This window comes from Anoplopoma fimbria, chromosome 20 (assembly GCF_027596085.1).
Source record: "Anoplopoma fimbria isolate UVic2021 breed Golden Eagle Sablefish chromosome 20, Afim_UVic_2022, whole genome shotgun sequence".
Classification (NCBI taxonomy): domain Eukaryota; kingdom Metazoa; phylum Chordata; class Actinopteri; order Perciformes; family Anoplopomatidae; genus Anoplopoma; species Anoplopoma fimbria.
In genome coordinates this window covers 12,293,907-12,321,655 of record NC_072468.1, presented here as the reverse complement: position 1 = coordinate 12,321,655, position 27,749 = coordinate 12,293,907, and the positions used below count along the sequence as shown (strand labels likewise).

At 40.7% G+C, this 27,749-nt stretch overlaps 1 protein-coding gene across 1 annotated transcript in view; it reads left to right on the top strand.

Annotated features, from left to right (window-relative positions):
- The window catches only part of adgrb1a (adhesion G protein-coupled receptor B1a), a 110,588-nt gene extending 86,900 nt beyond the window's left edge, over positions 1–23,688 (top strand). Inside the window, exons 23-31 of the mRNA XM_054621129.1 lie at positions 1,162–1,247; positions 8,927–9,025; positions 12,928–13,099; positions 14,431–14,526; positions 14,624–14,663; positions 15,865–16,526; positions 19,608–19,643; positions 19,878–20,036; positions 21,953–23,688. Coding sequence (XP_054477104.1) covers positions 1,162–1,247; positions 8,927–9,025; positions 12,928–13,099; positions 14,431–14,526; positions 14,624–14,663; positions 15,865–16,526; positions 19,608–19,643; positions 19,878–20,036; positions 21,953–22,147 — 1,545 coding nt within the window. The 3' untranslated portion in view covers positions 22,148–23,688. The remainder of the gene's footprint in view (positions 1–1,161; positions 1,248–8,926; positions 9,026–12,927; positions 13,100–14,430; positions 14,527–14,623; positions 14,664–15,864; positions 16,527–19,607; positions 19,644–19,877; positions 20,037–21,952) is intronic.
- The last annotated feature ends 4,061 nt before the right edge of the window (positions 23,689–27,749 follow it).

Sequence of the window (27,749 nt, the reverse complement as noted above, 5' to 3'; positions counted from 1 at the left end):
GTGCTTTTTTGGTCAACATCCTCCTTTACGTCCCAGCCTCCTCATTTCCTTGTAAACTTCCTCTTTTACTTCCCTGGCTCCTCCTTTCCTTGTTAATGTCCTAATTTTCTTTTTGCCTCCTCCTTTCCTCTCCTGCCTCTTATTTTCCTTATATACCTCCCCTTTTCTTACCAAATAATTATTTATGATTTATTATTAAGCTTTTCTAGTGTGTCAGGTTGCGTTTTGGGGCTTTTGCCTAACTAAGAACATGAACAACACGTTTATTTCAATAATAATGAAAAAAATGATTACTAATGAAACCAGTATAGATGATAAAGGACTCTGTAGCAGCTACATGATAGAATATCAGCATAGTAAGGGTTTCACCTTTCTTGCAGCTGCTGTTTAAATTAGATCAAGGAACAGTCTTATATTAACCATAAAAATCATATTAGGACAAATGTTTTTAAAGACGTCACCTTAACTCTCCTGGTGGTCAACCAACATACTCACTGCAGCAACACGTTGTCCTTGTTTCACTCATTAAATCCATTCGCTCCAGTTTCCCTGATTCACTTCCCAGAGCTTCTCCCCCACCTACAAGTCAACAGCTTGTTCAGGGTGTCCTTTCTACAGATCTGCTTCTCCAATAAAGTGCTACTGCTCCAATTGGCACCTGTAACTGGAGGCCTGGCCCACTCTGAGCAGCATCACAGTGGCTTGTAAGAGAGATTACAGACTGTGAATCCTCAAAGAAGCAGTAACATTACAGGAATCACTAGAGTCAAAGACATTCCCTCCCCCAACCTTTGATTTCACACAGCTTATATTTAATGTATGACACTGCCTATATTGAAAAAATGTGTTAATATGATAGTAATCCATCCTTTCAACCATGTTTTAACCCTCACGCTTCACTGGGTGTCTGATAGTTTTTGTCACTAACATTTAAGATGGTACAGGCTAGTATTTACAGTGCAGAGCCTACAGTAAGTACAGCTAGTGTGTGTGTGTGTGTGTGTTTGAAATTATATTTACGTGCATGCTGCCATCGTGTTGTTGGGCCAAACATCTCATCATCATCATCATCATCATCATCATCATCAGTAGATGTGCATGTTCTGAAGTGATAAAAGTGTCTTTGCTCTGCTTTAATCATGTGCCTCTTCTCTTCGGCAGGTTAACATGGTTATTGGGATTCTCGTTTTTAACAAACTGGTGTCCAAAGACGGCATTACAGATATGAAACTAAAGGAGAGGGCGGGGTATGCCTTATACCACACATCCATTTTACACAGTGACCTATAACCAGCCTGGTAGCTCAGCTAGGGGGAGGGACTGGCGCAGCTATTGGCTCTTGGCCTGAATCTATCCTTGGCTGTCATTTCAGACCTTTGATTGAAAATCTGGCTTCATTTTTAACACCAGGGGGATGAGGAGCAAAAGGGGAAAAAATATTGAGAAATGTGACTAATCAAAAATAAGATAAGAGACCAAAAGAAAATGTGTTTCTGGAGGATAGAATCATGTTAGAAAGGAGAAGAGAGATGTGGGGAAGGCTGTCTGGTTATTGGTCCTGCACAGATTGAGCAAGATGATGACTCATCTCATTGCTTTCTTTTAAGTTTCAAATGTGTCGCATTTTCCTCCAGCTGCTCTTTGTTTGCAGGTGTTGCTATTGATGTAAAGTTCTGTAGATCCATCCGTGTCTTTTTCTCCTTTTTGGTTATTTCTAGTAGAGAGAAGCAGGGCTTTAAAACAGCAAGGTCAAACTAATAAAAAATTAAAAACACAGTTAATCACAACTTCAGTCAGATTTTTGAAGCTTTGGACATTGGTTTTGATGGTTAGGATAACATTGTAATCAACAGAGTAACTGCTGGGATAATTTTTTACCCTGAACCAATCAGAGCCTGCATGAAGAGGTCCCAGTTTTGCCCCAGTTTAGACAGTGTGTTCTGACAAGAGAACTCAGCACTTACTTTGGTAAATACAATGTTATTATCACAAATGGCATTACCAATAGAGCCAATGGACAGAGCTACAGAAATAAACTTGCTACCAAGCCACTGTTTTGCAGTTCCAACGTATTAGTTATGGGGCTGTTATTAGCATTTTAGAAAAAGAACACTCCAACATTTTGGAAAAAAACACTACAATGCTCATGGTGTGTTTGCCCCAAACATAAAGCCAAATCTTCATGCGGAACAATTACATTCAAAGTCGATGCAAAGATGTAAGTAGACGCAAATAGACCCGCAAGTTCAATATATGTCAAATATTTTTACTAGACGTTGTATCGGATGTACGTAGCCATTCGTGGGCACCCAGAGCCCTATGTGTGATTTACTTCATATTTGTACAGAAACTGGACGCAACTATACACCAAAGACTGTCTAGGATACAACAATAACGTTGTAGCCGTATTTATGCATAGATTAAGTTATTTTGAGCTTTGATTGAGCAGCTAAAATGTTAGCAAAGCCTAGCACTATCCTTCCAAACAGCATTCAGAATACAAGCAATTTCAAAGCTCTTTGATTGTCGTCTTGTGGACCGACATAACGAAAGATGCTGTCAGATTCTTTACATATCAACATTATTATGTATTTAATTCGACAACATTTTCATCTGTTTATTGCATTTAAATCACAGCAAAATATGTTTATTTTGGGTTCATGCCGCTGTAGTAAACCAGATTAATTTAGCCAATGTGGAATTGCTAGATAGAGTTAATATAGAGAAATCCACCGAGCTGTGTGCGTGTCTGGATGATATTATGAACTCAGACAGTACGTATCTCGGACTTCCACAGCATGTACAAAGCAGCAACAGTGGTAATCTTGGCCATAGTTGATGAAATTGTAGTATCCATGGAGGTAAGCAGCCCCTCCTCTCCAGCGCGTCTGACTGCGTGTTTCTGCAGCAAACAAGCATATTTTCCAAATTGTCGGAGTGCTACTTTAGATGTTGGATATAAGAAATCTTTTCACATTGTGAAATAGTTTTTTGTCAACACAAATAGATAAAAAACACATTAATTTTTTTAGCATGAACATTGTCACAAATTGGCAACTTGAGTCTAAAAATGTCATTAGGCTGTTGGTTTCAGTTTCCAAAAAGCCATTGGTCAAACCACAGAGCACACATGCGCCCTGCTCCACTTTACCCCGCAGGCTGTTCTGTCTCCATTGGCATTGTTGGTGCATTCAAATGTTTTGTTTTTCTTTCTCTCTCTGAAAATGTTTGCTTTCTTCAATGATCTCTCTGTTCAACTGTACTTGTTTTTTTGCTGTCTGATATGTCATGTTTGAGTTTGCACAGAATCCCCTCTCTCTCACTCAGGGCTCTCCAATCAGGAACACATCAGTCTCAGAAGCCCCCTTCCATGTCATCAGTGATTGGGTAAAAAATACCTGCCCACCCCCCCCCCCACCCACCCTCTATTAAAAGTATGGCTACCAGCCCTACCCATCACCAAAACCGCTGAATCCTCTAGCAAGCACCTCTGATTGGCTTACTATTACTTCCTGCCTATTTACCTCACTATTCCACTATTGACCTTGCATTCAATGCTACTTCCTGTTAGCTGGATAGAACATAACTCATCACTTCCTCAGGTTCTGACCATTTCTGGAATGCTTTTAGAGAAGCTGTGACTGTTTCAACAATAACACATGCTAGTTTCAATGCAGTAATATTAATATTTTCTACTGACTTAAATTGCGTGGGCATGTGTGTGTGCAAGGCTTAGTATGGCCATGACATGACTGCATTTCTAGAGTGTGTACTCTGCGTCTGATGGAGTAATTTGTCGAAAGGTAGATTGTCTGACAGTAAGGATTGGTTAGCTGTTTTAATTTGAGCTTTTCTTCGGTCTTAATGTCGCCTTATGATTGACTGCTTACAATTGTTCGCAATTTCTTTCTGCAATATATATCACAATAAAAAATACAAGAATGTTCCTCCTACCTTTTTGTTAAAAGTTAAATGCATCTGGTCTGGTGAACTTTGAGAGTCAAATTACGAGACTAGATCTATGAAGGACTCTAGTTCACAATTAAATCATAAACACATTGATTGTATAGATATAATTGGCAGCAAAAAGTCACCCACAAAGCTTGGTAAACAGGACAGGCTCGGTTTTTCAAGAAGTGTCAGGCAGGTTGCTGAAGTTGCCGCAGAGTCCTCTCACTGAGGACAGTTGTACCTTTAACCATGTCCCAAAGCGTGCACAAGTCCACAGTACTACTGTGTACGGGGAAATACGCTTGCTGGGGAGAAGATTCCTCCCACACTGTGCAGCTGTGTAACAATATATACACCTTATTATGAAACTGTGGCTGGTCTACCTTGATTGCAGGTAATCAATGGGAAACACTGGATTAGTCATGAAAAATGAGAAGTGTATTATTTTTTGTTTTGTATCAAGCAGCAAAAAAGTTGTAGAATGAGGTGTTAGAGCTAACTTGCAGACATTACACATTTCGGCAATGTTACTATTGCGCATGTTAAATAAGCCACTACTTTAGAATATAGGGCACTGAATCACAATGCAAGTTAAAGACATTGTGATGTCAATGAGAAAACTGTGATGCATCTCGCTGGATAGACTCACTGATATATTGTCAGGTGTATATCTAGTACAGTCTACTCCGGGGGTCTCCTCGTAGTTGGACCTGCCAGGACACCTTCTCAGGGAGACTTCCAGGAAGAATCCACCTCATCTGGCTAATATTTTGACCTCATTTCAATATATCTGATCTCTTCAGCTTATCTCTGATGATGAACCCCCATTCATGAATTGGCACATTTGGGGAAATGCTTACTGGTTGGGTCCTATAAGGACAAACTAGTAGGAATTGAAAAGCCTTTGTGATTCGACTCACCTGGAAATAGGAAATGGGGGCCGGACCTGTGGGGGGATATGATGAGTGCCCAGTGGCCTGGCTTTAATTCATATAACGTTGGATGTATTAAAAAAGAGAGTATAAAAATCGATGCAGCAGAGCAATGGATACAGTATTTTTTTAATTCTACCAGTTCTTCTTCCTTGTCCAAACCGGGCCCCTTCCTGAGAGAGATTGGGGTATGTTTTGCTTGCAGTGGCAAATGCTTCATTTTCAAACTTGTCGTCTTCAGCCGAGACCAACGCTGTACTTCTGGAAGTTCATCACACTTCACACAGCTCCTTCTAGAGACACTAAAGGCTTTAAACAACTTATTCCAATGCAGTAGTACTCCACTTCCAATGTGTTCTCATCCCTACATCTCTTGGGAAGAAGCTTCGGTAGCCTTTTGCGTAGTGTCCTGTTGCTGATGGTTCACGCTTGGATAACGTTGTAACACTTTGTTACCATTGATGGTCGCCTCAGTTGGTGAGCACAGTTGTGATGAGTAATATAAGGCTGATCTTATATCTGACATCAAGTCCATCTTTATTAAATAGTGGCTGCTTTGATCAAATTACATCAAAACAAAAAATAACATAACTAATTTATCAACTCATTTGTACTTTCATCAACTTTGTACTTCGAATCATTTCATTTTGTGAGATCCACCACTCACAGTGACCTTGGATCTTATCTTCTCCTTCACATACTTTTCCCAGTAAGCGTTTACGGTCTTTTTCGTGCGCAATGGCCAAATTTGAGAATACGAATAGAAATTACAAACATGTTGAGGCAGCTCAGGCTTGCTGGTTGTTGGTTAAGCCATCTGAACGTGATAGGACTGATTTGAAATGAGGCTTTATCGTTTGTGCCAACCATGTGGTGATTAGCCTGTTTGTAGTTCTTTCTGTCGGAGACTAAATGAAGAGGCTCTAATGTTTCTTGTTTTTTTCCTTTTGGTAACCTCCCAGCACCCTTCACCCACTCGCCTCTCCTGTGAGTGGTTCTCAAGGTTCAAATGCAAAACATGTTTAAAGAAGCTAATTAATTTGTGCAGCATCCAATTAAGCACGCAGCAGCATCTGCACCAGGCAAGTCTGCTCACACCTCAGAGACAAGACAGTGCTGAGTCTCTTTTCCCAAAAAATTAGCAGCTAATTCTCAGAGAAAATTAAAATAGACAGCAGACGCCTAATTCCAACCGGCACTGGAGTTTGTCTCCTCCTTAACGAATGCTTAAATGGTTTCAATCATCAAGCCTGTATATTTACAGGTTGTAATAGAACATTAAGCTTTCAGGTGTAAGAGTTTTTTGGTGATTTAACAAGTACTTCCAATCCCTAGTGTTCCATTTGATGTAAAGCTTTGGAGCAACCTGTTAAGCATACCAGAGAAGGTTCACGTTTGACTTGAGGACTGGATCGTACGAGATCCATTTAGTGTTTTTCTATAATGGAGATTTATTTATTTGCCTCAATACATCTCAACCCGCCTTACCAACCACCCAACTTTCACCTCTCAATCCGTATGTCCACGGAAATGGTGTTATATTTCTAAAAGTCTTGATTGCTTTTTAATATCATTGCCTACGGCGTACATTTAACGGCCGTATTGCCCTTTTACTTGAAATTGAATTTCTGCCATTATGTGATTTTTAATCCAGGCTTCCAGGGGCTACAAAAATCGATTCCCTTGTCTCTTCAGCTTTAATTGTTGTTTAGCAGGAGGCCATATGATAACAGATTAGTTTGTTATTTCTTGTCAATATCTCAAGCATTGTAGTTTGTCTTTTTGAGGAACTACACTAGAGATACACACATAAATGGAATTCTGGTTGTTTGAGGAGCTTTGTTTGTTGGAGGGAAAATTAAGTCATGTTTTAGGTAATCATACCTGGAAGTGATCTGTTGCTCTCTTATTGGCTGTATACTGTTGAAAAAAGGTATCTAAAGTTAATACCACATCCTTCAGTGAACTCATTAGAGCAAAACACACACTATTTTTCAATTGGCAGGGTCAAACAACACACTGACACATTTCTAGCCCTGTAGTCAGAGTGACATTCAGGGGACATAGAGGATGAATTAAGAAAAGACATGAAAAAGATGCATGGTAACAAAAGGTATCTGGAAACACTACAGGTACTACACATACTACAGGTTTACGTTATTGACATGATGTTTTAGTATTTTACACAGTTGCATATAAATCATGTGTTTAACATCAATTTGGTATGACAAAGTGTTATGTTATCCTAAAGAGAAATGCTAATCAGAGCCTGAGAAAACTGAATATACTTTAGTTTTTTTTTTTAGAAACCAAAGCCAAAAGACTATTATATGAATATTAGGATGAGGTTTCTATGAAGGGTAATCTTTAGGATTTTGAGGATTTTTTTCTTCTTTGGATTATAAAACGCAGAGATATCAGATATGTAGCTGAATTCTCTCCCCAAAGAAAAACTACAGTTTACATCTTAGGTTTTATTTCTGTTGCTCTGGCCATTGGTTCTTTCTGTTATTTTATCATTGCACTTAGCAAAGTGATGCTGAGATCTGATGGCAACGTGGATAGGTTGATATGTCAGATCGGACCAGCAACAGGAGAGTTTAGTTTATCAGGATGTCCACAGCAACAATAGTCAGATCATCTTATTTTGAGGAGAAAATAAAGGAGAACTGTACATTTTAGATTCAATCTGACCGTCTGACTAATATCATTTTCAAAAACTATGACGAAATATGTCTCTCAATTACCTTTTTTTCCATGACTTAGATGAGAAGGTGACGAGACGGAGACCAGACGGCAGTGACGTCATTAAACCCTCATGGTGACGATATCAACCAGCAATAGAAAAAAGAGGAAAATAGAATCTAGTTTAGAAAATAGAAAAAGCAACATCTCTTTATTTTTGTCACCTTCTACTTTCTCTTCCCGTTTTTACAGCAGACTCTCTCTCTTTCTCTCTCTCTCTCTCTCTGTCTCAAACACATTACGTTCCACCACCACATAATGCGCTGTTGAGAGGTTGTCGTAATTTCATGTATTTCTATGTGATATTTCTATTTTGCCCAACAAAATAGAAATATCACTGCCAAAAAAATGAATACTAGGCAAAAACCATAGTTTTTATGCACATTAGCTTTTTACGTTTGACAGTTTATCGAAGAGTCGGACATATTAACACAATCACACAAATCTTATACTGATGATTCAGTGCTCCACCTGTAAATCACTTAAAGTTGTCAATATAGTAAATGTAAAATAAACAGAACTCTAACTTCCAGGACCTTGCCCTCAGCTATATGGCAGTGGGAATGGCAGGTTGAGGAAACACAGAAAGTTTATCAGTAACAAATTGCTTGTCAGAAATGAACACCTGTAGTATGCTGAATGCATTGATGTTATCCAACGCTTTCGTCCCAACCTTTGGAAGGTCGACCGAAAAGATATGACGGAGCCCGTTGCTTGAGCGCGTGTTTGAAATGTGTCTGTGTGCGTAAAACCTTTTGCATCAGCTCTTGGCATTGTCCGTAAAAAGCAGTTAGCACAAACTGAGATGACCAGGGGTGAGGCACATCCGGCACATCATCATAATCAGAGCAGCAGAGGTGGAATTCCTCACCTGGTGTGTGAAATGCTTGAAATCTGGCGTAGCGATTAAGCCTTTCAGCAGATAAACGGATGAGCAGGTGAAACACCGAGAACTCAGAGAGGATTCTCAGTGCCTTCAGGTCAATCAAAGCAGTCATCAGAGATTCAGACATCATGTGTATTGGCCCCACCTCCCCCATCCCCAGAGTCACACACAGGTAACCCCCCCCCCACCACCACCACCACCACCATCAAAAAACTCCACTCACACACACACACAGCACCGGTTGGACCGTAGCCCTGAGAGAGAGATTGTGCGAGGAAACACTGTGACTCACTGTATGCGTGACTGTTTGTGCGTGCTCGGTGTGCGCACGTGCATCCGTGCGAGTCTGTGTGTGTAGGGTGCATCTGTATCTGTTTGTGTTATGTTACAGCGTGTTAATTTGACTTTGCAGTCAGATGACAGTGCCACTGTACAATATGACGCTCAAATGTGCCAAGTGCGGAGTAATCTCTTCGGCTGACGTTTCCACCACAGCTACCAGTAACGCCATGTTAGTCCCGCTAATTATTTTTCCTTAACTCTCTCCTTGCCTCTGTTATCTCCTCTACTGTAACGCCTCCCCTTCTTCTCCCTCACCTCCTCTTCTTCCTCTCTCCCTCTGTCATGTTCTCTTCTCCCTGACACCTTGGCAGGCAGGGTCTCACTCAGTATGAAAGGCTCTTTAAGCTCTTGTGCCAGTATGTTCACTGTATATATGTAAATAATAATTATAATTATGTGATGGACGATTGAATGAGAGTGTGTGTGTGCCTGTGTGTGTTTGTGTTTGATCGTCAAGAGTCACAAAGATGATTAGAACAAATGTTGAGGAGGGTTAGGGTTATGTTTGCAGAGAGGACTGTAATACACTTGTCAGTTTTATGTGTGTGTGTGTGTGTGTGTGTGTGTGTGTGTGTGTGTGTGTGTGTGTGTGTGTGTGTGTGTGTGTGTGTGTGTGTGTTACTTTGATGCATGAGTGCCTAGAAGGATCATTTCCATCATTATCAAGCCGGGTCTTTATGTTCTACTTATTGCTATTGTGATTATAGAATCTGATCATAATTACAGAACTTCATTGTGGAGTTATCTGCCTCTAATAATGCAGGGAGTTTTGCTCTCTTCTAAAATCCACTAAAACAGCCTCTAAATAGCTCCTCTTTGTTTTAAATAGCTGTGACTGAACAATTAATACACATCCATCATTTCCTAGTCTGCAATTTGACATTTGCTGACACACTTCACACCGATATTGTTTTTATATGCATTATCTGTTCTTGATCTAACTATTTATTATTTATTAAAACATTTTTAGGTAAATTTACTACCCAGTTCAAGCACTTGAATCAGCCTTATTTAAGTTATTAGGTCCTAAAAGTTGTTAAATGCACTTATAGTCGCATGCGTTCATGTGAATGAGGAAATGCTAGTGAGATTGCTGGAATATTTGGGTAATTCTATCTGAATTGTATACTCAGAAGTCATTCTATTTTTTGTTTCATGTGCCACTGAGCAAGTTTCACTGGACTTAATGTGGCCCTTTCTCTAATTCACTAGTGGCTCATTTAATCCGTTCCTAAACCAACAAAATATTATGTTAATAACGTTGTGATATGCTTATTACTAATGCAATAAGCTGGATCTATCGTTGGCACAGGTTGTTGATGTTGGCTTCTTATTCATTTTCCAGAACATAATGCAAAATGACCGACAACACCGTAAATCCACCCAACTCAAATCTAAACACAATAGGCAACATTTTAATATGTTCAAATAAAGATGTTCATTCTGGTTCCATAATGACCCACAAGTTTTACAACCAGATGTCAGCCTCTATTGTAAAACAAGATTTACAATTTATCAAGTATAGTTTTGATTGAATCTGGCCTGGCCTACCTACTCCATGTAAACACTCTTGTTTCGTACTTGTGTTAATGTTTCACTAGCTTGTAAATTTTTGTCATAAACGATGAATATGGAAAACAAGGTGCGGACTGAAAATAAATAAATTGGATTACCCTTTAAGGAGGATTAAGCCATTTTACCCTTTTTTACCGCAGTACTAAATTGTTGTACTTATATTCAGCATTTTGAGCAGTGACCAATTTTATACCAAACCAATGATTGAGTATGTTTTACTGTGGGCAGGTTGGAAAAACCTCTGAAACAGGACTTCCATAATGAGGCACATCAGTTTAAAAAATATTGGCCAACATCAGCATTGGTCTAATTAAGTTTTATACTTCTGATTTTCCATTTGTTGTTTGTTCTTTTACTTAACTACATTTTGGAGGGATATTTTTTACATTTATACATTTGTCCAAATCACATTTTACTTTCCAGAATACCTTATTAATTGCAAATTAAGATGAGCTATAGGAAATGTGATGCGTTGATAGCATATGAACAAGACAATCTGAGCAATAGACAACGGCTGTGTCTAAAGTCATTCACTTCTCCCTTCTCACTATCCAGGGAGTTCTATGTAGAGGACTATGTAGTGAGCTCATCTACAAAGTGAAAAAACAACGTCGGACACTACTGGGGTTGTTTTCTCTGCGCATGTCATTGATATTGTGCGGTTACAACATGCCAGATCAGGGTCTGCTGGTGGACCATCCATAATACATACAGACAGTAATTTTTTGGATCGATACATAATGAGTTATTTTGCTAAGTTGCCTCTTATGGATATGCTCTGAATTAATTTAACAATTTAATTCCCCCAATGAACAGTAGTTGATAGTATATATGACTAGGGCTTTTATTGTGAAAGGAAAGAACGGAAGGAGTAAAGCGGTTAAGCTCGACTCACATTAAATACATGTTCTGCTCTATAACTCATGATATGTCTCAGTGGTGCTGCTCTCTCTCGTCTCGGCCGTCTGCCATTTTTCTTTCAGCGCAATGCTTGATAGTTTATAGTGTTAGTGAACATTGTTGCCCACTATTTTTCCCCGATGCATTGTGGGATACTTATGGAGGGTATAATAACTGTCACTATACATCTGGATAGCACTAAAACATGTCAAACCTACTACATAGTCCACTACATAGTAGCTGAGTAATGAGTAATTTTGGACACAGTCAATATTTCATTATAATGTTGATTCTTTTGGAACCATAACAGTCTGAGAAGTTGGCTCCAAAGGCTTTTTATAACCACATATTTTGATTAAATGCATTACTCATCAGCAGCAACAATATTTTGATGGAAAGTAAATAATGAAAATTGTTATTTTACACTATTAAATCGCCATTAGTGCCTTATTTTAGTGATTGTATCATCATGGCTTATTAATAATGTCAGGTAGGGAACACATGCTCACCGGCCTCATACATTAGTCATCGTCACTATTTGGATATTGTTATAAACAGTTTATGAATGGTGTTTTCGGATATTTTAACAAGAATGCAGCATAACAGCCGTGTGTCCTTTCAGTTTATTTATTCCTTTTAAAGAGTAATTGTGCTGTTAGACCAGCTGCAACAATGACAATTTTTTCTTATTTTTTACATTTTTTTTGCTGCTGTCAATGAAACTCAACTCGTCCTGCACACATAAAAGCTAGAAAGCATTCTAGCAGCTGAAGGGCCAACACCCCTCTCTTCGCCGTCTATTAATGTGGAACTGCTGCATGAGGCGTTATTGACAGCAGCTAAACACTAAGCAGAGAAAAAAAAAACTAAAAAAAAATGTTAGCACCCATTGAATAGGTTAGGTCAGGTGATCTGAGTGAGAAGTCATTGTTCGTGTCCACTCCTGATGTGCACATCAGAACACATAGAATGACTCAGAGAAAGAAAAAACAAGAACAGGAAAGTGGGAGCAAAACTATGGACTCCTCCTCTCTCTCTGTCTCTCTGTCCTCTGCTCTGCCTCTGTGTGTCTTTGCATTCTGTTTCAGCCTCATCACACTCGTTTTTCCCCACTGCTCATCATCCCTCCTCCTTCTCTCTCCTGTGGCACTAGATCCTCTATGGTTTGACTGAACCATCTTAAACATACATGCATGTAATATATGTGAACTATGAACATATATATATATCTGCAGATAATGTATGTATGTTTTTGTTTGTGATAGAAACACTTGTTGTGACGTTATGTATTGATGCATGGTTAGAGCTAAAGGCTGCTACCAGCTGGGGCAGTTATCAGGTTATCAAGCATATTGATTTTAGATACTGTTTAGAATTACATTCTCTACTATAATATTTTTGATGTTACAAAGGAACAGACATCCAGTTTATCTCTTGGATTTGTTTTATATCAAAAGCCTGCTTTAGATGTTAAAAAGTGTAATTGTCTTAGCTACTGACAAATGTGAAATATCTGTTAGAAACATTGCCCTCTGTGACATGATGACCGAGTTTACTTGTGTTGTCCTTGACTGTGGTTCCCCTCCCGTCCTGCAGGGCGTCGCTGTGGAGCTCCTGTGTGGTTTTGCCCCTCCTTGCTCTCACCTGGATGTCAGCCGTCCTCGCTATCACAGACCGGCGCTCTGCGCTCTTCCAGATCCTCTTTGCTGTCTTTGATTCGTTGGAAGGCTTTGTCATTGTCATGGTGCACTGCATCCTGCGTAGAGAGGTACCTCACATCACTGCAGACTCTGTATATGTAGGCTACCGCTTCCTGGTTTAGTTTGTGGCTCTTAATCTCCCACCCCCAACTGAGATCCTTTGTGAACGGATGTAGAATTCAGCATATGAATGGCTATGTTGCTATGCCAGTTGGTTCGTCCAGTCACACAATCAACACTTTGGTCCAAGGAGTTTGGTGACCCCCAGACTTTTTTTCTAGAACCCCCATCATCATAAATTACTGCTTGATCAATATGGTCATGATGGTCTATGGACCATGGTAAGCACTCTGATCTTAAAATGAGAGAATTTCTCTTAATGATTTTTTTGTGTGAACCCCCGACCTTTCCTACAGCCAAACCATTCTTCCAAAACTCTCATAACATCTTCAAATGGCCGGAGCATTCCTTGCACTCATGCTCTTTTGGAGTCTAATCATCCCTAAGGCCTTTTGGCCTGTAGTGTCACCATCAAGACTATCTTCTAGCCTAGATCTTTACCAATGAATGCAGAATACATTTCTAGCACGTCTACAGCTCTATTTAGAGACTCATGTCATCCTGACCATTCATCTGCACAGAGTGAAGTCTTACTAGGAACATTCATTCAATGATTTCAATTGTAATTTGTAATTTATTCATTTGAAACATTCAAATAAATGTAAAAGCAGTTAGCTGAAAGACTGGTTAACATGGTCTGTCCCTTTGCCTGATGTTATTAAGCATCCTAGAAAAAAATAATAATACATCTACTTTGTGTTCTTTTGATCAATGTTAAGTTTCTGGAACTCCCATTAAAAGCCTAAAAGGAAAGAGGAAGATTACGCCCCTGAGGTGCTAGAAGGCTTTAAATGTGAAACATTATTGCATTTATTTTCTTCGACACTATAGCGTAATTCTAAATGACAGAACCACAAAGTAGAACAAAGGGAATTGAGAGAGTGATAATGGTTTGGGTCACCCATAAACTTCACCTTCAGCTCATATTTCCTCTTCAGCAAAATAGTCATGATGGTCCATGATTTGAAGGGGGGTGCAGTGGCCATGACATTCCAATGAGAAATTTTGATTTGTATGACCCCATGAACTTCAGCTTGTCTTGCCACAATCGGACAAAATGGTGGCCCCCGACCTTTTAACCCGACGACTTGCAAGTCTGTAAGACTAGCAAAATCTTCTGTTTGCGTGATCTAATCATCTGTTTTTGTTATATAATGAACATGGTAGCCTTTTGGAGACCCTTCAAGAGCTGTCGACTCACTCTCAGTAGTATATGTTGTGAACTGATGCATCCAACCAGTACTAAGATCATGATCTGTGTACTCATGATTTGGTACAGGTTCAGGAGGCGGTGAAGTGCCGCGTAGTGGACCGCCAGGAGGACGCCAATGGAGATTCAGGAGGATCTTTCCAGAATGGCCACGCCCAGCTCATGGTATGAATATGCACATGCTCTTTTTACCGCTCAGGATTTATTATTCAATATTGGCAGGTGTGTACACTGACTGCAACATTAATTTTTCTGTCCTTAGACTGACTTTGAGAAAGACGTGGATATGGCCTGCAGATCAGGTAAGCTCCGGGTTGAGTGCGTTTTATTTTGTGTTTGTGATGTGTGTTTGACTCGACTTTATGGATTGCTGCTCGAAAGCTACAGATGTCTCCCTGTGCCTCCTCTTTGTATTTTGACTGCTTATAATTCCTCCCTGTTGTCGGAACAGATGCAAAGGCGTGTTCTCCCTCAGTTCTGCACTTGTGTCTTACAATCAACATCACAGCAGCCTCCCTTTCGCCAAGGAGCGGATTTGACAAGAAATACAGCACATTACTGCTACATAAGGCAGTTTAGCCGGGGCTGATGGGAGTGGGGTGAACGTGTGCTGAGCAGTTATATGCAGATAAACAGGGCTGTCGGAGTCTCTCCAACACTGCCGCTGTATAATTAAGTCCCCTCCCGACAGTGCCGCATCAGATACCAGCTCTGCTCTGATATCCGCTGGGAGTGGAAATCTGATTATCTCTCGAGACAGGATATCAAGAAAAGCATCTGGAGCAGAAAAGCTATTGAGACGCAGGCACGCCTGATCGAAAAAAGACAGAAGAGAACAGAGAGAGATGGCTGTTTGTTGTTCTTTGTATATGTCAAGTATGAATGGGGGAGCACAGCGAGAGATTGTCTGTTGTTTCGCCAGCCTGGATATGGTATGGGATCACATGCTGACATAAGCCAGCAGTTGTTATAGTGAAATGAGGTCGGGTCACAGGGTCAAGGCATGCCCGATTCAGCCATGTTCTCCCTGTAGATATTATTTATTAAACAAGAACTTTTGTGTATTCTCGCTGTTCTCTTATTTGTCAGAGCACACAGGTTTTGACTGAGATGTGTATGACGGGTGACAAACACTGATTATTTTGGTCACAGTTGTGAAATTGACTTGTCAGTGCACTCCGACCAGCAGTGACAATAGCAACAGTATCACTGACACAGTTTCTATGTTGCCTCAAAACATTTTGTTGTCACTTCTGAACTACAAGGCCTTCACAGTACTGGTTAAACCACATTTGAGTCTAAGTAGAAGGTTGCTTCAGTATATGTCCAACCCAAGGCTGGATTCATGACTTAGGAAAGCTGGCAGCTACTGGAGGGCCCCAGATCCAAGGGGGGGCCCAAAAGCCCCAGTTAACTGTGTGAAGATTTGCACCAGTAAATAACAGTATCAGCTGAGAGAATTGCTACATCCGTCATTTTCTGTGTCTTTTCTTTGGCCTCCAGGAACTATGAAGCGCTCCTCTCTCCAGGGGGAGGAGAAGGCCTCCTCTGGGACCCTTACCCTTCAGAAGGGCTCGAACTTTAACACCATGCCGGCCAGCATGGCCAAGGTTCACCTCCAGAACGTGGCAGACTACACAAGCCACACTCTGACTCTGCGCAGGGAGAAAGGCCCCGCCAAGGGAATCAGCACGGAGCTGCCAGGTGCCAAGTCCATCTACATCTGCGATGGCGAGCTCTTCAAGCAGCTGGATGGAGATCTGCCTCGAGGAAACGGCGAGGGCAGCAGCTCCGAGGGCACCGGCAAAGGCCCGGGCTACGTCATCCTACCTACCAACAACACAGGCACCCTAAAGCCGGCCAAGGGCAAAGAGGAGCAGTCAGCCAAGTATAACATCGGCATCGAGCAGCTGCCTCAGACCAGGCTCATTCACCTGGCTAACCCCGCCAATGGAGAGCCAGTGCCTGGCTTCGGGCTGAAGAGCCTACCTGCCGACCAGATCAGCGTGTCGTGCTCTGACAGAGACTCACCTGCACACAATCTGCAGAACATGCCCAGAGACTCCCAGGTAGCCAACAGCATGTGTGACGGGGGAGATTCCGGAAACTCCGGTGTGATGTCCAAGAGTGAGACCATCTCCACGCTGTCCATGAGCTCACTGGAGGTAAGAGCACTGAACTGATCAGCCTATTGTTTTAATCAGCTTCACAATTCATGCTTAAAAAAAGACATGCATGTTAATGTGTTACTACCATACATTCTCAACAACCAAGCCTTTATTTTAAAACTGGTTTATATCGGGGATGAGCCTTTAATTTGTCTTTTTACCAGTTTTTTTAAGTGTATTTTATGACATTTAGAAAGAAGTCTCATTGTTCTCTGATCTGCTTGTTTTAATTAGCTTTTTGCTTTTAAATCAAACTAAACTCTGGTTTACTTGTTGTCTTAATAAATTCACGATGCTATTAAAAACAGCACTATTCCTATCAGAACAACAGAATCACATCATGCTGACCCTACTGCTGATTTCTTTCTCTTTTTCTAGCACTTCTAAACCTCTGTCAATCAAACTTAACAGTTCCTGCATAGATGTTACGCTGGTTTCAGATGACACAATATCAGCCCAATAAAAGCTCAATCTGACAGACGTTCTTTTATAACCAGTATCTTTAATAGGCTGATATGTATACCAACATAGGGCTACGTATCATAATTTATTGGAAAATAACCAAGCAATGCTATGTAAAATCAAACATTCAGCACCCCCACATAGCCAAAACGGAATGATCATTTGATTCAAAACCACATTTTACCGCCACTTCAATAATTCAACAGTGAGATTGGCAGTCAAATAAGTCACCTTGTAACATGTAGAATGACTTATTATGTTAATCAATAAGAACTCTACTGCTTTAAAATGGCAAAGCTACAGAGGAATGATGTGTTGTTGGTGCCCTCGAGGTGGACCTTTGAAACAGAGGAAAAGTTACAGTTGTCTTATATTGCATTTTTTTAGGCTTAGTAGGCCAGTGTAATTCACACCGCTTTGGTGCCATTGTTAATTTACATTCTTGTTTCCAGAAATCGGTCAATCATGGAGGTCATGAAAGACCGCAAGCTATGATTGGTTCAAGTTTGTTCTCACTCCTACCTTGTCAAATATGGCAGCTTGGTCAGTGTCCCTAAGCTTCAAGTTGTGACACTCTTTGTGCCCTTCATGTGTCAGGGAAGGGTGTGTCAGTTTACACTCCTTACATGCATAGGTCTTTTCAAAATAAACTTCTGTGTTCACAGGAAACAAAGAGTTAACGCTAGTTACATGCATACAGTCTGTTTTCATAGGAAACTTCAAATGTAGGTTTGCTAAGTTTTTATAGTTACTTACACAGCAAAACTACTGGGTTAGGTTAAGAAAAATATTTTTGTTTGGCTTAAAATAAATACTTATGTTAAGTAAGTAAGGAACAAAAGGGGTGTGACAAAACTAGGGTAGAATAAGTCAACCTTGACACAAACACACAGGACACATACAGCGGTCTCCTTAGTGAGAGTCATTTGTTTGTTTGACCCACCCATTAACCCGACCTCCTTGTTACACAGACTTTCTGACTCGTAACACTACATCAGTTGCTCTCACAATGATGCGGATGGTTTTACTTCTCATACAGACACTAAAGGCTCCCTTGGTGCGTCGGTATCAGACACTGAGGGAAAGCCAAGCATCATCATTTTACGATTGTGAAGTGTAGTCTATCATGACTCTCAACCAAGTCACGGCTAGCGTTAGCCCCCTGTTGCTAGCTTGTCCATTTGATAACTTAAACAACATACATTTCATATTCTAAAATGAGGAGCAGGGAAATTATTCTGTTATCCAATCAGGTAGTCTGTGCAACAGCGGCACCAACAATAAAACCACTTGGAAAAACTAATCTGAAACAATGGCCATATTAACAGGCAATACTATTGTGTAGTCTCAGCCTGTTATTGCAATACATTAAATAGCATAATCCTGTCCTTTCATGGTTGGATTTTAATTTGAAATATCTGCAGGAAGGGGTGTGCTTCATGTGCATCATAGTTAAAATTTGTGAATAAAAACAGTATTTATGTTGAAGGGTTGCTATACAGATTGAATAAGTGCTGTGGACACACCTCTAAATGTATATGAGAGCCACTGTAGTTAGTAATTCCATCCCCCTCAATGTTTACAACAACCCACTGCCATTACAACATTTTAGTACTGTTTTTTGTTTGAGAAATGATAGCAGTATCATCATGATGGTGAACATCCCTTTCTTCTCCTCTCATGTCCTCTTTATAATCACTCTTCAACATAGGGACATTTCAACTAGTGTGCTTCTTTTCTTATCCATGCATTAATGTGAATGATGCCATATATCATTATCATATATAATTGTTTTTTCACCATCTATTATTTTGCATGTACTGCAGCCAAGTGATATTGTTTAATTTTTTTCCAGAATCGTCTAATTGCCATGTAATGCGCCACAGGCTGTGTTTGACCAACACAGCTTTAGCCCACTCAATGTGTTGGTGAAAAAGATTAACACAGATGATCGGCTAGGGAGACAAATGTTAATAAACTGGATATTAATTCACAAAAATAAATAAAAGGAGCATTTAATTAATTAGGTCTCCACAGGGAAGCACTCTGCTACATGTCTTGCATGCTTAGGTCATTCCCTCTCTGATGCTAAAAATAAGGCGACCAGCCCGCTTATTTGATTCATTACAAACACTACAAGGCCCCCAGCTTTTTCTGGCCCCTAAGTACAAACAGCATCTTTAAAAAGGTTAGTTTTCACTCAGCTCCTAGTGCAGGATGAGATGGCACAGTGACATCTGCCTGCTGGTGTCTTTTTCACTTTGGTGCCAAAACACACTTCCATGATGCCGTGTGAGGCGGCAGCTGCCACGGCAACCAAGCAGCCTGAAGGTCAGCTTTTCCTTCACCCAGTCCGTGATGGAGGACTTAAAGGTCATTCGGTCACAATCTGTTAACTGCAAACTTGTGCCAACAGGGTCAGAATGACCAGCAGCAAATCTCGTTTCCTCCCTCGTGACTCACAGCTCTCCTCCGCGTCCCAGAAACACCCGTTGTTGACTGGCCGATGTGGAGATGCACAATGAAACAGTTCAAAAACACTCGAGCATTTGCATGCTCACAAGGCACACAATATCAAGACACATCTTTAATCTCTCTGTCTCATCTCCCCCCCAGAGACGAAAATCACGATATGCAGAGCTTGACTTTGAGGTAATTTTAGTGTCTTTGATTCCTACAGAGCTTTTTTAGATTTAGACCAAAATGCTGATGTCTCTTAGCAATTCAGACCTTTAGATGCTTGCATACATTCATCAGATTAATTCAAAGCTTGGGTGTGACTGTAGTGTTGGGATTGGAGACATCACATGTGAAAGGGGGTGAATTAGGATTGATGGTAGCCTGTGCTGTTTACCTTGTACGTTAACGTGCAATGTCCCTGTGTAGAAGATTATGCACACCCGGAAACGCCACCAGGACATGTTTCAGGACCTGAACAGGAAGATTCACAGTGCAGACAAGGATAGAGAATCTCCACCTGTTGATGCCAAAGCTGCCAAAAGATGGAGTGTGTCCTCTGCCAGCAGCGACAAGACCAACATGAGCGTAAAGAGTTTAACTTCATTCTGCCCCCCTCACCCTCACCCCCACCCCCACCCCCTCCTCTCCTATATCTTATGCTGTTTTCCTTCCATCATTAGCGCAAACCGCCACGCTCGAGTGGAGGTTCCTGTTTAATTATTAGTGCAGCCATTTAAAAGATTTTCATTATTCATTTGCTTACAATGTCAGTGCCAGGAGAAATTAGCTGTGGGGATATCAAGGGGCATAGTTGTGGGTGAGCATACGAACTACAACTACAAATTTTGCTAAGTACACATTGTAACACAAATGAAATCAATCAAAACATATCTGTACAATGAATGCAGATTCTTTAAGTAATGGGATTTTGGTATCGGAAGCACTCTGGTTCCATTTGTAGTCTGTTTTTAGTCCGATTAGAATGGACCCATAACATTCTAGCAGATGTGTTGAGAGCAGAAGAGGCAGAACACGTTGGCCGAATAGCATTCTGGGAACCCATCGGCTATTGTTTGACGATGACTTAGCTACTAATTAGCTTAAAAATGAACTCTTATATAACCTGGCTACTTGTGAGACAATCCTGTTGTAAACATTTTCTAATCGTTGCCATCTTGCGTCTTGAGACTTTTCTCAATAAACCTTCCAATGTAGGTTTCTTTACTTTTTACATTTACTCACGCAACAAAATTACTCGGTTATGTCTCTTATAAGATCGTGGTTTTGTTTAAAATAAGTATGATTATTACATAAAAATAACCAGGTTTTCTACAGAACATGTCGTTAGAGAAGTCCGGACGTTACGCAAGAATACTAATATTAAATATGTTCACGTTGACTTGGTTCCACATGGGGCATGGACAGTGGTCTCCTGTTTCAAAGTCCAGTGTTTGTTTGACACATCCATCCTCATGACCCATCCTCCCTACACAGACTTTCTAGCTCTATATACCACATTAGTTGCTCTGAAGGTCTGATACTGACATGGATGGGTTTACATTGGAGTTAGCTAGTTTAAATATTACCATAACCAATAAACTCGATGACCATTGCTACAGAGATGAAGCAAGCCAAGTAAATCAGAAAGTTAAAAAATGCATCTCTTCTAACACGGTATGTGACTGATGACAAAGAGTTTCGTGCCCAAAAAGCCTCAACTGACAGTTAACTTAAATAAATAAACAGGACTACAACCTCGCACTTTTGACTTTACAGTTAGTATTATACTCTTATACTCTAAGTGGGCTTTGTTTTTTTCTTGCTTGGCAAGGCTATTAGCTAGATAAATAATGGCTCAAGGAGTTCCTTTTCCCCCTTTTATCACTGGGAAACTATGATGGGAGTGGATTGGCTGGGCACTTGTTCCTCAACAAAGTCACCAACAGCAGGTACAAGAGGGGGTTCCATGTTGGCTTTGTAGCTGAGGTCATTCCATGGCATGGATGATTTATTTTTCCTTCTGCTGCAAAATCCCCTGATCTGCATTTGTTTCACAGCTTTGGAGGCAGGTCTTCTCTGGCATACCGCCAAGTCCAACTTCACAGATCAACAGTGCAGCTATTTAACACACAGATCGTGGCAGGACCCAATTAGATATTTGTGATAGCTCTGCAGAATCACACAGCAATGTTCTTCCCAGAGACAGAAAAAGCCAAAACATTTTGATGTGTCATCAAATTGATACCAGTGGAAGAGGCAGAGAGATCACCTTCTCCAAGATGTGATTTGAGGATGCGCAATCATATTTGTATCCCAGTCCTTATTTGTAGCCTATACATAGCTAGCTTTTTGTGCACATACTCACTAAGAAATGTTGGACATTTCTAAGGCAGCCAGATTAAAAATTCAGCGTGGGGTAAAATATGTCACATCTGAAATACATCACATATTGTATCACTTCTGAAAAAACGTGCCATTTCCCTCTGTCCTCTTCCCATCAGGACAAGCAGCAGACCCCCAGTAAGAGGGCCTGGGAGGGCATCAGGAAGACCCACTCCCCCCCATCCTGGGTGAGGAAGGACCTTGAGACAGTGGCGGCGTCCCCTCTCGAGCTGCAGACGGTGGAGTGGGAGAAGACCAGCGCCACCATTCCTCTGGTGGGCCAGGAGATCATGGACCTTCAGACGGAGGTGTGACCAAGATCCCCTGCCTCGCACCCACAACTTCCTTCTTTTTCCAATGCTCTCAGACGAACAAGCTGACACAACACACACACTGCCCTGCTCTGGATATCTACTCAAAGGCTGAATCAAGCCCACTTCGACGATGGAGGGGGGAAGGAGGGAAATTAATACAACCAATTCAAGAGAGAACGGGAAAAATAGTGTGTCTTTCTATGTCGTTTCATTTGATGTTTGGACAGTGTTTCTGTCTGCTAAATACTGGTCGTCATCTTGTATGTGGTCTCGGACATCACAGTGGCTCACATGGTAGACAGATCGCCATGGTAGCAGATTCAGCTACTATATGTGAATCATATAGCCATGTAATAAGCCGCAAAGCATAGGTAATCATGCAATGTTTACCCCTGTATTAAATGAATACAATGTAATAATCATGATTATGTCTCTTTTTTTTCCACTGTTGAGAGTATTGTTGTGTCACTTTTTGCTCGCTCTTTCTCATGATGGACGCTGTTGTATACGGCTCGAGATGCCTTTTTTTTGTTTTCTCCAACATCAATCTTGAAAGAGGGATGGGGGAAGGAAGGAAAGGGGCAGACTGCCAAGCTTACACCCTTGTTGCCCTCAATGCAGACCCCCCTCCCCTACAAATCACCCCAGTTCTTTTTGCTCCATCCCTTTATCCCCCTTGATCCCGAGGGGGCAAGGTCAGCCCTGCAGTGACAAGCAAAGGGAATGGAGGGGGTACAAAAAAAAATCCAAGACGTTTCCCTGAGCCAAAATGGCAAGTTGCCTTCTCATCGACAGACACCTCAAGAGACGCCAGAGAGCGGGCCGGCGGGCTTGGCGCTCTAGTCGGCCCTTAACCTCAATGCCGCCCACAGAGGGACAACATGTGCACAGCATCAGTGCGTCCAGAAGGAGGCCACATTCAACAAACACATGCTGTTTGAGTCAAGTTTCTCCATGTACAAGCAGACTTGGTACAGTAAATGCAAAGTATGATGGCTTTTTCAAAGATGTGTGTGTGTGTGGAGCAATGGAAGACGAGTAAATTAATAAATATATAAATATATATGGTATGATGATTAAAGATGGTGATAGAGACAAGGCAGAGTTCATCAGAGGGATGGTGGCTGCGCACAGAGAAAGCACAAGGCTCATTTGGAGTCCTGATGTACAGCATTGTAATTATTTCAACAGAGTTCTACAGAATGGATTTTAGCCTATAAATATCTTTCTTACTGTGCTTGGGATAGTTGTTATCATTATTATAAATATGAACATGAATATTCTGATACCGATCCTCCCATTCCCTCCCTGTCCTTTCAGGGTACTGGACTATACGAGTGTTCTGTATCGCAATGTAACAGTGTGTGTTTTGATATTACCGCCAGTCACTCCCTCAGATCTGTATTTGTTAAAACCCTGACCTCCGACCTATGACCCGCTGATACTGCGCCCCCCCCCCTGCCACACACAAACACACCCCTCCCACTTATCCCCACTCCTCTTTTTAATTTACTGGGGTCGCCTCTTTGTTAATGTACAGTTTTCAGAGCACAAAATGAATGTGTCTTATTTCTAATAAAAACATATCTATATAATAAAAGAACACGAGTCCTCTTTTTTACTCACATTTAATAACAGAGAACATGTGATTCATCATGATACATGAAGCGTTACGTAAACGCAGCAACTCAATAAGCTACAGGTCCAACTCATTTTCACTCCCCAACTCGTCAAATATGGCATCGGTCTGTGCCCATAAGCTTCCAAATATGATGGTCTGATCTTTTCAAGGTAATCTTACATCTTCAAAAGAAGTTAGGTTAAGCCAATTAAACCACTTGGTTAGTTTAGGAAAAGAGCGTGGTCGACGTTAACTTGACTTACAACTAACAGGACTAATGAGTGAAATACAACTCAAGTGTCTAAGAAGTGCCTAACGACTCACAAAACTAATGAGTGACAAATGACTCACTTTTCTATAAAGTGCCTAACGACTCATCTGACTAACAAGTGACAAAAGACTCACTTTTCTACGAAGTGCCAACAACTAACTCACTATTAAGAAGTGCCTAAAAAGTCACGTGACTTATGAGTGACAAAAGACTTGTGTGTCCTTGAAGTGCCTAACTACTCACAAGACTAACTAGAGACAAATGGCGATTCACGAGACCGATGAGTGCCAAACAACTCGCGTGACTAATGAGTGAGAAACGACTCACATGTCTAAGAAGTGGACAACGACTTACGTGACTAACAAGTGCCTAACGAGTTACGTGACTAGGTGACTAAAGACATGTCTAGTGATTCGTGATTCACAACTTATGTGCCAAAATAAGTCAACGTCAACTTATACTCTCACACGGGAACCCAGGGACTAAGGGACCTATAAATTGCACATTTGACTAACATTGCTTCGGTTATAAAAAAACGTAGATGCCAAGCACATATGTGCTCTCCTAGAGCCAGAAGCTGATTAAATAAACAAGAGTTGAGTGCTCTGTCCACACTACTAAAAATACAACCAAAACCTTAAGTTAACTCATTAACACCTTGTATCTCTCTTCTTTTGTCAGTAAAGAAATTAAAAGTTATGGTTTCAGGGAGAGTTGTGTTCTGGATCTATTTCTCTCCTGACTTCCTGTAATCGTCTTAGATCAGGCAGGTTCTTCTATCACGGAGAACCAGACTGGCTGTTACTGGGTTGCAACACATACTCACCCTCAACTCGTCAAATATGGCAACTTGGTCAGTTGCCCTAAGATTCAACCTATGATGCTCCAGGTTCCTCTCTAGCAACAGTTATGGTCAGTTTCAGCTTATAACATGCATAGTGCCCTTTCAAAATAAACTTCTGTGTTCACAGGAAATTATTGGTTTCCACTCGTTACAAGCATAGGGTGTCTTTTTTAAAATAAACTTTTTTAGGTTTACTTAAACAACAAAACTACTTGGTTAGGTTTAGGAAAAGATAGTTGTTTGGGTTATCATGAGTGCATTTTATGCAAATGGCGTTAGATAAGTATAGTTACGTAACAAGACTAAGGTTGAAAAAGTCATTGTATTAGTTTTATACGGGACACAAACAGCAGTCTCCTGTGTGAAAGTCCTGTGTTTGTTCTACCTGTGCGGACCCACTCACTCTTTATACTACATCAGCTGCTCTGGGCGTCTAGCAATGATGTGGATTGGTTAACATTGTAGTTAGTTGAAAGCCTTGTGTGTGTCCCATACATATATAGCGCCTGTATCTGATGAGTTGTGGGGTGAGAACGGGTTGGTTTCCGCCTGCCTCTAGTCTTTATTTTAAGCTAAGCTAATCGCCTCTTGGCTCCAGCAAAGAAAGCTGTTCCAATCAGAAGAACACTGAATTACTAAAATGACCAAATTAGAAAGTAATGTACAGACAATTTGCAATGATACAAGAGCTGGTCGATAAATAACAAATGATCATCAGTAATTGTGTTAATTTCATAGTCATAAATTGTACTACTAACAAATAACAATGGGATGCACAATCCCCCCCTCCCTCTCTCTCTCTCCATGATAATAAATTGGTGTCTGTAAGTGTGTCTATAATTACTTACATCTCTCAACTGAAAACCAATCTGGACAACAAGATGGTGGGAGACCGCTAATACAGATTTAAGCAGCTATAACTTGTCGGGCAAATGCATGCCAGATTTAAATAAAACATTACCGACAAAGTTTGCTGTGCGCTTTACATTAGCAAATTACCTCGGGCACATTATCTATATGGAATCAACCTTGTTTTAATTGTTGCTGCTTATTGTTTTTGTAAGACAATGAGTAAAACGCAGCGAATGCAAACTGTGAATAAACATTCAGTTCTCTACAGAGATGTTTTCTCATGATAAATAACTCACTCAGACATTTAGTCCTTTAATTGACAGAAATATTAAATATTAAATCATATGACAGCTTCATTATTGGTAGAGGTGTTACAGTTATCGACTAAAGCCCATCTTGTGATGGAGTCACACTGTCCCTGCTGGTAATAAATTGATTGAATGACTGAAATGATCTCACTCTCCTGAGATTTGGTCACTCAGCAAGCAGCTGTTGACCAATTACAGTATGTGGTAGTTTGATGACTGGATTGGGGTTTTAAAGAGCAAATTATAGTTGATTCAGACTGAAAAATATTTACTGTAATAACTACAATTTCTCAATGCATCTTCAGAATAAATGTTCATCTTAAGAATAAAGGTCACCCCGCCCTAAAGCATACATAGAGCAGAGTATGCTTTAGGGCGGGGCTAGCTTGTGATTGACAGGTCTCTAACACGGTGTTGTCCGGTCAAATTTTCTGCGCGTTTAGTTTACATGTAAAGGCAATGCACGGACGCCAATAACGCGAAAACGAAAAATTTGACTCATTCGCATGAGTTGAAATATTTCAGCTCAGGTGTATTCAGTGAATACGGCTCGATGAAATCCACCGAGCCCCACCGGATTATGTTATGAACCCAGACAAGATGGCGTTTAGTTTCCCGGGATATCTGGGACTGCCACAACAAGCACAAAGCAGAAATAGTTTCTTGCATGGTTGATTGAGGAAATAAATGGCTTAGTTGACGAGGGTGTCCAGGGAGATAAGCCACTCCCCCTCTCTGGCGTGTCGTCGCGAATATTCGCTTAGCGTTTGGTGTGAATGCAGCATGAGAGTTGTACGTGTTTTGGTCTGACAACTTTATCCCCATCACTGTGTGATTTCAGTAAATGAAAGTTAATCTTATAATTTTGGTCACTTCAAAATATCTTGTTCAGTGTTTGGTTGTATATTGCTCCACCCTCTTGAGTCACTTCTAGCTCCAAAAACCAAGATGGCCACGGCCACATCAGACTCCAGGATTCAAAACTTTAGTCCACAAACCAATGGGTGAGGTCACTGTAACTATGCCATTTCTTATATTATCGTACAGTCTGTACAATATACAATGTATTTACTATTACAGTGTCAGGTCATGTTTTGGCATACATCATTAATAAACACATGTCCACCCCCTCCTATGGCAATCACTGTCATCAGGCTGGAGCCAACAATTAGTTGATTTATTTCTAAGTTAATCAATAGGATTGGAAATGAAATAAGTTTTTCTTAACCAGGTTTATGTGCTTGTCTGTGCAATGTGTATTAACCTCAGTGAGAGGAAGGGGAATGCCCAGAAGTTACTTCTTCTACTTTTGTGTGATACTGTTGGCTTATATTTGGTCACCTTTAAATATTGTTGACATTCAAATGCTTGCTGTGTTCCGGTTGTTAAACTAAACCCCATGCAGTGGTTCAGTCCAATTACCTAACCCCCATGCAGTGGTTTAGTCCAATTAGGGTGGGGCCAGGATAAGAAGCCACCTTGCAGATCACTGTGGTAGAGCTGTTGCTGGCAGGGAATTTGTTTTCCTCTCTGTTTAAATGTGTTTTTGGTTTAGTTAAGCCATAGCCGTTTTTCTTCTGTCTCCTAAACCATTCTTAAATTCAACATCATTTTTTTCTACTCACCTCCAGTATGACAGCCACACTAAAGTCCCTCATTTATGTAAAATAATTAGCAGTAATGTATAACACCACAGGCATATAACG